The following is a 10,266-nucleotide window of genomic DNA, read 5'->3' as shown; positions in this document are numbered from 1 at the left end:
TGCTGTGAGCTGTGATGCCATAGCACTCTACCCAGGGGGAAAGCTTGAGGCTCTGTCTCAAAAAAAAAAAAGAAAACAAAAGAATCATTCAGAAAATTAATGAAACAAGGAGTTGGTTTTTGAAAAAATAAATAAAATAGATAAACCTTTGGCGGGACTAACTAGAAATAGAAAAGTAAAATCTCTAGTAACCTCAATCAGAAATGATAAAGGGGAAATAACAACTGATGCCACAGAGATACAAGAGATCATCTCTGAATACTACCAGAAACTCTATGCCCAGTAATTCGACAATGTGAAGGAAATGGATCAATATTTGGAATCACACTCTCTCCCTAGACATAGCCAGGAAGAAATAGAGCTCCTGAACAGGCCAATTTCAAGGACTAAGATCAAAGAAACAATAAAAAATCTTCCAAAAAAAAAAATTGCCCTGATCCAGACGGCTTCACACCAGAATTCTATCAAACCTTCGAGGTAGAGTTTATTCTCATACTGCAGAAATTATTCCAAAAAATTGAGGAGGAAGGAATCTTCCTCAACACATTCTATGAAGCAAACATCACCCTAATACCAAAACCAGGAAAAGACCCAACTAAAAAGGAGAATTTCAGACCAATTTCACTAATGAACATATATGCAAAAATTCTCAACAAAATCCTAGCCAACAGATTACAGCTTATCATTAAAAAAGTCATACATCATGATCAAGTAGGCTTCATCGCAGGGATGCAAGGCTGGTTTAACATGCGCAAGTCCATAAACGTTATCTACCATATTAACAGAAGCAAAAACAAAGACCATATGATCCTCTCAATAGATCCAGAAAAAGCATTCGATAAAATCCAGCATCCTTTTCTAATTAGAATACTGTAGAGTATAGGCATACGTGGCACATTTCTTAAATTGAAGCCATCTATGACAAACCCACAGCTAATATTTTAGTGAATGGGGTAAAACTGAAAGCTTTTCCTCTTAGAACTGGAACCAGACAAGGTTGTCCTCTGTCACCATTACTATTCAACATAGTGCCGGAAGTTCTAGCCAATATGATTAGGCAAGAGAAGGAAATAAAGTACATCCAAATGGGAGCAGAGGAGGTCAAACTCTTGCTTTTTGCTGACAATAGGATCTTATACTTAGAGAACCCCAAAGACTCAACTACAAGACTCCTGGAAATCATCAAAAAATACAGTAATGTCTCAGGATATAAAATCAATGTCTAGGGGTGGCGCCTGTGGCTCAAAAGGGTAGGGCACTGGCCCTATATGCCAGAGGTGGTAGGTTCAAACCCAGCCCCGGCCAAATAAATAAATAAATAAAATAAAATAAAATCAATGTCCACAAGTCAGTAGCCTTTGTATACGCCAATAACAGTCAAGATGAGAGGCTAATTAAGGACACAACTCCCTTCACCATAGCTTCAAAGAAAATGAAATACCTAGGAATATACCTAACAAAGGAGGTGAAGGACCTCTATAAAGAAAATTATGAAATCCTAAGAAAGGAAATAGCAGAGGATAACAAATGGAAGAACATACCATGCTCAAGGCTAGGAAGAATCAACATTGTTAAAATGTCTATACATCCCAAAGCAATCTACCTATTCAATGCCATCCCTATTAAAATACCAACATCATACTTTCAAGATTTGGAAAAAATGATTCTGCTTTTTGTATGGAACCAGAAAAAAATCCATATAGCTAAAGCAGTTCTTAGTAATAAAAACAAAGCCAGAGGCATCAGCATACCAGATTTTAGGCTGTACTACAAAGCCATAGTGGTTAAGACAGCATGGTACTAGCACAAAAACAGAGACATAGACATTTGGAATCAAACTGAAAACCAGGAAATGAAATTAACATCTTACAACCACCTATCTTCGATAAACCAAACAAGAACATACCTTGGGGGAAAGACTCCCAATTCAATGAATGGTGCTGGGAGAACTGGATATCCACATGTAAAAGACTGAAACTGGACCCACACCTTTTTCCACTTACAGCAATTGATTCAAGATGGATAATGGACTTAAATTTAAGGCATGAAACAATAAAAATCCTCAAAGAAAGCATAGGAAAAACACTGGAAGATATCGGCCTGGGGAAAGACTTCATGAAGACTGCTGTGGCAATTGCAACAACAAGAAAAATAAACAAATAGGACTTAATTAAACTGAAAAGCTTCTGTACAGCTAAGGAGACAATAACTAAAGCAAATAGACAACTTACACAATGGGAAAGGCTATTTGCATATTTTGAATCAGACAAAAGTTCTGATTAATTTTAGTTCTCTATAGGATCTCTATAGGATCTATAGAGAACTCAATGAAAAAAGCCAACAATCCCATATATCAATGGGCAAGAGACATGAATAAAACCTTCTCTAAAGAAGCAGACAAATGGCTAACAAACACATGAAAAAATGCTCATCATCCCTGATTATTAGAGAAATGCAAGTCAAAACCACCCTGAGATACCATCTAACCTCAGCAAGAATGGCCCACATCACAAAATCTCAAAACTGCAGATGCTGGCATGGATGTGGAGAGAAAGAAACACTTTTACACTGTTGGTGGGACTGCAAACTAATACAACCTTTTTGGAAGGAAGTATGAAGAACACTCAAAAAACTCAAGCTAGACCTCCCATTTGATCCTACAATCCCATTACTGGGCATCTACCCAAAAGGAAAAAAATGCTTTTATCATAAGGACACTTGCACTAGACTGTTTATCGCAGCTCAATTTACAATCACCAAAATGTGGAAACAGCCTAAATGCCCACCAACCCAGGAATGGATTAACAAGCTATGGTATATGTACACCATGAAATACTATTCAGCCATTAAAAAAAAATGGAGACTTTACAGCCTTTGTATTAACCTGGATGGAAGCAGAACACATTTTTCTTAGTAAAGCATCACAAGAATGGAGAAGCATGAATCCTATGTACTCAATTTTTTGATATGAGGACAATTAACAACATGGTGGGGGTGAGGGAGAGAGCAGAGAGAGGGAAGGAGGGAGGGGGGTGGGGTCTTGGTGTGTGCCACACCTTTTGGGGGCAAGACATGATTGTAAGAGGGACTTTACCTAAGCAATGCAATCAGTGTAACCTGGTTTCTTATACCCTCAATGAATCCCCAACAATAAAAAATAATAAATAATAATAAAATAATTTTTTAAAAATCTCAGAGGTCCCGCCCTCTGAGTTGCTCCAGAGGCTCTGAGGCTGTGCCTTCTCACCCGGAAAGTGATAAGCTCAGCGTTCTCCTGTCCACAGGCTATCTGAGGGTATTTGGGGGAGCCAGCCCTCCACACGACCCACACATCCCAGCTCACTCTTGGCCAGCAGCCTCTAGGTGCTGAAGATACAAACAAGAATTCTGCAAGAAAGACTGCTATTTACGGAGGGTCAAGCACAGCTGCAGTACAGCTCTCTGGCTGAGAAGTGATTTCTTTGTCTTTAGTTTTTGGGGGGTTTTTTTAGCCGGGGCTGGGTTTGAACCCGCCAATTCTGGCATATGGGACTTGCGCCTTACTCCTTTGAGCCACAGGCACCACTTGAGAAGTGATTTCTAACTCCTATTTCTCATGTACCACGGCAGAGGCCCGCAGGTTTCAAAGACTGCGGGTTTCCAAATGCAGGCAAGGGCTCCATCTGGCGGCCATCTGTGGAGTAGCGGCAAACCTTGGCCTCAGGAGACATAGCCTCCAAATCTGCCCACATTGCCCCAGTCCACTCCATGCCCAGCCTACCACTGCTCACCTCTTCTCTGAAGGGCAGGGGGGGCACGGTGGGGTCCAAGCGGAACATGTCCTCACACAACAGGGCTCGCAGGCACAGTGCCAGACTCTCCACATCTCGAGCCATGGGACCAACGGAGAGCTGCACTGTGGGGCAGCAGGAGAAGGATATGAGTAAGACAAGGTGGTGGGAACTCGGGCCCTGGATGGTCCAGAGCCAGACACTGCCCACAAGAGAAACAGGCAGAGATGGATCAGAGCCCCCCCCATGCCCCCAGGGCACTGAGGGGACCACAGTCCTCACCTGCCACCTGTCCATAGACACAGCCCTTCAGGCCACTCTTGCTAGATAAGAGACACAAGACGTTGGAAAAAGGAAATGGTCACCCTCTGCCTAACCCCATGCCCACACAACAGCTCCAAACTCTCACTACCAAAGAGAAAAAAAATAAAACAAAAACAATAAAGCAACAACAAACTCTCACCACCTTGGAAACAAGGAACCACACACAGCCAGTGGTGCTGTAACACTCCCTCCCAGCAAAAACCTGGTGAATGAATCCCTGCCTAAATCCCAGAGAGGTTGGAAGCTAGGCCAAGATCACACAGCAAGAGGCCCAGAACTCCTTCCACTCATCATACCTGAGACGGTTCCCTGTGGGCTTGAGACCACAGATGCCACAGAAGGCAGAGGGGAATCGGATGCTGCCTCCAATGTCAGTGCCTAAGCCCAGGAGGGAGCCTCCAGACCCAATCAGGGCCCCCTCACCCCCTGAGGAGCCACCTGGGCTCTTGGAGGACTTCCAGGGGTTTACAGTCTGGCCGAAGAGGGGGTTACTACAGTCATAGCTAGAGAAAGCAAAAATAGGTCAGCCACGTCATGCTAGCATCTGTGCCCCCACCATGCCCTACCCCCTGAGCCCCAACCTGAACATGGACTGGGGGACATTGGTGTGCACAAAGGGTATGGCGCCTTGCAGCTTCAGCACACGCACCACCACACTATCACACTCTGCGGGCATCCCCTCGTTCAGGCTTAAGCCCAGCGTCGAGTCCTGGCCCTGGGAGGAGAGATGGGCACCAAGAGGGACATAGCTGATAAGTCAAGTTAGGCAAGGTCCACTCCCACCACTGTCACACAGGCCAAGGAAAGACACACACAGCATCCTTCTTAAGGCCTGTGGACCTGATACCTCCCCTCTGGTAGCCCAAGTGACCCAGGACACAGAGCTGGCTTGGAACTGAAGCAAGGTGTACCTTGTAGGTGAAGCACTCTTTGAGGCTCACAGGGACCCCATAGAGCAGGCCCTGTCTGGGGGCCTGGGACAGCTCAGTCTCACAGTCAGCCAGATAGGAAGTCACACAGTTGGTTCCTTTGTTCACTTCCCAGGCCTGGGAGAAGGGAAAATAAATACACAGTAGAATTAAAATGGCCTTTAAAAAAAATTACGGTAAAATACATATCACACACAATTGTGCCTTTAAAAATATACCCAGGGAAAGGGTAACCAGCAATGTTCAGAGCCCAGAGCACCTAGGGCCCAGTACTCGCTTTACTAGGGACATCTGGCCCCAGCCTCACCCCTCAACCCCATGACTGAGAGAGAGGAAACTTCCGGGATCAGGGAAAATCAGGGCACTCAAGGAAGCAAGACGCTGGCTTCAGATATACCTCAGCAGGAGATGAGCTGGGAGGAAGATGACCACTGACCACTCCCCTACCTCCTCCAAGTCACATCAGTGCCCAGTGAGGCAGACAGGAAGTAGATAGGGACAAACCCCCTCTCAGGTCCAGGAGAGCTGTCCCTCCTAGCCTAGTATGTCCTCCTCTGCCACATTCCTAGCCCAGGAACCCTGAAATCTGATCATCAAGTCACAAGGAGTAATGGACTGACTGTGGCAAAGGGGGTAGAAGCTTGACTAAAAGGAGTGTCACCTTAACAGAGGACATCTGCCCAGTACACACAGACCACACCCCACAGGCTGCTTCGAAGGGAAAAGCCAGGGTAGAATGAGGTGCAGCTTCTAGTAAATATTCCTGCTCCTGTGAGAACTTAAGGAAACCAGGCAGGTTGTGTTGCCATACTCAGGATTGTGCAAAAATCTGTCCCCAGGCTATCCAGGTAGGAAGGGAGGAGGCCAATCTGCAAACAGAATATTCTCTTACCAGTGACTAAGAAAGCAGAGACCTCTTCAGGGATTTGATGGGAAAGAAGCAATACCAGCTCACCCGCCCAGGGGCCATCCCTCACACATTGTCACACACACCTCACCGGGGTTGCTCACCTGCCTAGAGATCATACTCACTATCAAATGTTCTTTTAAGAAATCATACAAACACACTCAATAAAGCACAATTCGTCCACCTTTCCTTTCTTTTCAGACATGTTTCTAGAGCACTTACAGTATTAAAGACACATGTTCGGTGCTAGGGTTCAAGGATTAATAAGATAAGCTCTGTCCACAAAGTACCCACAGTGCACATGGGAAACAGAAAGAGAAGATAACCAGGAAACACGCTGTTAGAGAGTAACAGGGCACAAAAAGGCGACACTGACTCGAGCTGAGAGGAGAAGAGGGACAGCGGTGCTTCCCAGGCAGGGATGTCTCCTGCTATGGGCCCTGAAGGTACAGCCAGGGAGACCTGTGGTACCAAGAGTGGCAGAGAAGAGGAAAGGAGACGTCCAGGCAAAGGGGCTTCATCGCTCAAGCCAGTGCAGAGCAAGGTGGAGCTGATAGTGCCTCCAGCTCCAGGAGGCCTGGGCTAGGAGGCTGGTGCTCAGGCATGGAGGGAGATGGTGGTGGAGGGCCATGGTGGCTGAAGGGAGATGATAGAAGGGGAGGGACAGGAGAGAGGTACCAGAAGGGAATAGATCAAACAGTGCCCAGTGGGTAGAAGCAAGAGGGAGAGTGAAGTCTGGGCTGAATTCCAGGTTTAACAACATGCTCGGTCAGACACACACACACACACACACACACACACACACACACACTGTGTTCTGGCTCCTTTCCTGCCTGGAAGCCCCTAGGACTGTGGTCCTCTAAATGGGACAAAGTCCAGGCCAGGTTTTGCCCCCAGCCTGTGAGTGCAGTAGCCGCAGGGAAGATCTCTGGCTGTCCTTCTGCCCTTACCTTTCCCACGTAGGTGAAGAGGGCAGCCTCTGGGGACAGCTCCCCACTGCGTAACTTCTGCACCAGTTGAGGCAGGGACAGGGCCAGCAGTGCCTCTGAGTCCACGTCTGGGTTCTGTGGGAGATACATTCTGATCAGTCCTGTCCAAAGTCCTCAAGTGCCTGGAGCAGTGTATAGACTCAATCAGATGCTGTCACGTGCTGATCCATGCAGACATGCCCACACACAGCTCTGATACTGGACACAGCCCAACCTGGACAGGCCCTTGCCATCCCCACAGAGTGTAGATGAATCGCCTCTAGAAGGCTGCTGGAAGGGTGCCAGGGAGAGGCCATACCCAGGTTGATTATTAAAACATCACAAATAGCCACCTGCAATGGCTGTCCTCTGTTTGCCAGGCACCTGCTGAGGCACTCCGTGTTTTGATTAAATCGTACTACCATTCTCATTGTACCGATAAAGAAACTGAGGCTCAGGGAGAGGAAGCATCTTGCCCAGCACCATAAAGGCAAATTGTACTGCTCTGCCCACCAGCACAGTCTGCCCACTGGCTGTGGGCACCTAACCCCTCAACCTCCTGGCAAAGGAGGGCAAAAACAAGAAGATCCATCCTGGGTGGTTAGGTCTGGGGCTGGAAGCCACACCTGAAAGGGAGGCTCTATACTCTGAGGCACTGGGGTGCCTGCTCTATGCCAAGCACCACACATGGGATTTACACATGAACAAGAAGCCTTGCCCACATGAGCTTACACAGGGCAGGATGCAGTGAGCAGATAATTAACAGGTAAATAAGATTTTTTTGTTTGTTTCAGACAGAGTCTCACTTTATCACCCTTGGCAGAGTGCTGTGACGTCATAGCTCACAGCAACCTCTTGGTCTCAAGAGACCCTCTTTTTTTTTTTTTTTTTTTTGAGACAGAGCCTCAAGCTGTCCCCCTGGATAGAGTGCTGTGACCCTCTTGCCTCAGCCTCCTGAGTAGCTGGGACTGCAAGTACCCACCACAACACCTGCCTCTTTTGTAGAGACAGGGTTTCTGGCTCGGTGCCTGTGGCTCAAGTGGCTAAGGCGCCAGCCACGTACACCCAAGGTGGCAGTTTGAATCCAGCCCGGGCCCACCAAACAACAATGATGGCTGCAACCAAAAAATAGCCGGGCGTTGTGGTGGGCGCCTGTGGTCCCAGCTACTCAGGAGGCTAAGGCAGGAGACTCGCTTGAGCCCAGAAGTTGGAGGTTGCTGTGAGCTGTGATGCTACAGCACTCTACCCAGCTTGAGGCTCCTGTCTCAAAAAAAAGAGATGGGGTCTTACTCGTGCTCTGGCTGATCTCAAACTCGAACTCGTGAGCTAAAGTAATCCACCCACCTCAGCCTTCCAGAGTGCTAGAATTACAGGCGTGAGCCACCTGCACTGGCCTGGTAAATAAGATTCTAGATAATGAGAAATACCTTAAAGAAAATTTATAAAGGTGTGATGAGGTGTGTACTTCCATATGGGTAGGGAAGAGCTGTGGCAGATGAGGGGGTATTTGAGCAGCCACCTGACTGTCACCCCTTAAGGGCTCCAGAGTCTCTGGTTTAGCCCCTGCCTGCAAATGCCTGCCTGCTTCCATCTCAAAGGTATTGGGATCAATTAGCAAGCATTGAGTCACAGCCACCACTCTTCACCTCACCCTCCCTTGCTCTTGCCAGGGTCACCAGAGACCTCTTAGTTATCAAGCCAAACAACTACCTGACTCTTTCTACCCTCCTCCATGTCTCACTGGGGCACTCAAAGGTATTGAGGCCATACACTGCCTGGCTCTGTTCAATTCCTCCTAGACATGGAGACATTACACTCTCCTGGCTTCCCTCTTGCCTCCTGGATGCTACTTATGTCATCCATTTACTTAGTTATTCAACAACATTCAACATTCAACATGTTCCAAGGACTATGTTAGGGGCTATGAATTTAGAGGTGACCAAGATAGACAAAGTCCCTACTCTCAGAGAGCCTCCATTCAAGAAAACAAACAAGTTCAAAAAGAGGTTATGATAAGTGTAAGCAGAGAAACAGAGCACCATGATAGAGATCACAAACCACCGGGTGACAGAATGGGCAGGCCTGTCTGAAAAGCTCATATTTTGGCTATGATCTGAAGGATGACGAGAGCCAGATGTGGCAAGAGAGACAGGCTCTTAGAGGTTTGTCTGGGCATCTTTTCTCCCCTCTCTGAGGCAGGAAGAAGTCCTCTCCCACCCACACCCACACCCATTACTGGCTTCCACCGCCCCCCTCCATACTCCATATGCCCTAACTCTCTTACCTCCTCCCCTAAGCCCTACCCAACAGAGTTCAAAGCAGCCCACTGGGCTATTCCTCTTGTTCTTCTAAGCTCATTGTCTTCCCAACTTTTTTCTTTTTTAGAGACAAGGTCTTACTCTGTCACTCAAGCTGGAGTGCAGTGGCACAATCATAGCTGCATCCTGGAACTCCTGGGCTCAAGCTGTTCTCCTGCTTCAGCTTCCCAAATCGTTAGGACTATAGGTACATGCCACCGTGCCTAGCTAACTTTTTTAATTTCTGTAAAGAGAGGGTCACACAATGTTGCACAGGCTGGTCTTAAACTCCTGGGCTCAAATGATCCTACTGCGTCAGCCTCCCAAAGTGGGACACCACACTCAGCTATCTCCTACTTTGAACTAACACCTCTTCTTCCTTCCTGAACCGCACTCAGGGGAGGGCTCTGCCTCTAGGTATTAAAGAAAAAAAAAACAAGTGTCTCTGGCTCCTGCTTTTCTCTCTCACCTGCATTCAATTAGTCCCCAAGCCCTCTAAATAGCTCTGGAAAATAAACAATCACCTCTCCAGCTGCCCCTCTACCAAGACCCTCATTAGGGCTCATCCTTTTCTCCTGGGTCACACAGGGCCCACCTAACTGCTGCTTTGCTCAAGCCTGCACCTCCAACTCACCCTTCCCAATAGGCAGACAGTCCAACCTGGCTTTGCCTTTTTCCCCTTGAAAACTCCATCACATCACACCATACTACAAGCATCAGGAGGTGCTGCCAGGCCATGGTCTGATCAGACTACTCTGCACCCCTCTCCCAAGGCACCACTACCTCCTTTCACTCACTACAACCTCAGAGCAGAGCACCCTCTTCACATACTCCATAGCCTCTGATACCCTCAATATCAGGAGCACTTCTCTGAATTTGCTAAACTGATACAACACTTGGGATTTCTTTTTCTAATACAGGGAGCTACAAAGAAGATAAAAATGGGTCCATGGGCTTGGTGCCTGTGGCTCAAGTGGCTAAGGCGCCAGCCACATACACCTAAGGTGGAGGGTTCGAATCCAGCCCGGGCCCACCAAACAACAATGATGGCTGCAACCAAAAAATAGCCAG

General features: G+C 47.2%; 1 protein-coding gene across 1 annotated transcript in view; it reads right to left on the bottom strand.

The window, feature by feature from the left end:
• Positions 1 to 10,266, bottom strand: part of FAAH (fatty acid amide hydrolase) — a 26,219-nt gene that overhangs the window by 11,511 nt on the left and 4,442 nt on the right. Inside the window, exons 2-7 of the mRNA XM_003801418.3 lie at positions 6,881 to 6,994; positions 5,006 to 5,140; positions 4,676 to 4,809; positions 4,391 to 4,597; positions 4,053 to 4,093; positions 3,771 to 3,895 (exon numbers count right to left, since the gene is read on the bottom strand). Of these exons, the coding sequence (XP_003801466.1) occupies positions 3,771 to 3,895; positions 4,053 to 4,093; positions 4,391 to 4,597; positions 4,676 to 4,809; positions 5,006 to 5,140; positions 6,881 to 6,994 (756 nt within the window). The remainder of the gene's footprint in view (positions 1 to 3,770; positions 3,896 to 4,052; positions 4,094 to 4,390; positions 4,598 to 4,675; positions 4,810 to 5,005; positions 5,141 to 6,880; positions 6,995 to 10,266) is intronic.

Source organism: Otolemur garnettii, unplaced genomic scaffold (assembly GCF_000181295.1).
Source record: "Otolemur garnettii isolate 467f Iridium unplaced genomic scaffold, OtoGar3 scaffold00210, whole genome shotgun sequence".
Lineage (NCBI taxonomy): Eukaryota > Metazoa > Chordata > Mammalia > Primates > Galagidae > Otolemur > Otolemur garnettii.
This window is presented reverse-complemented; position numbering and strand designations above follow the sequence as displayed.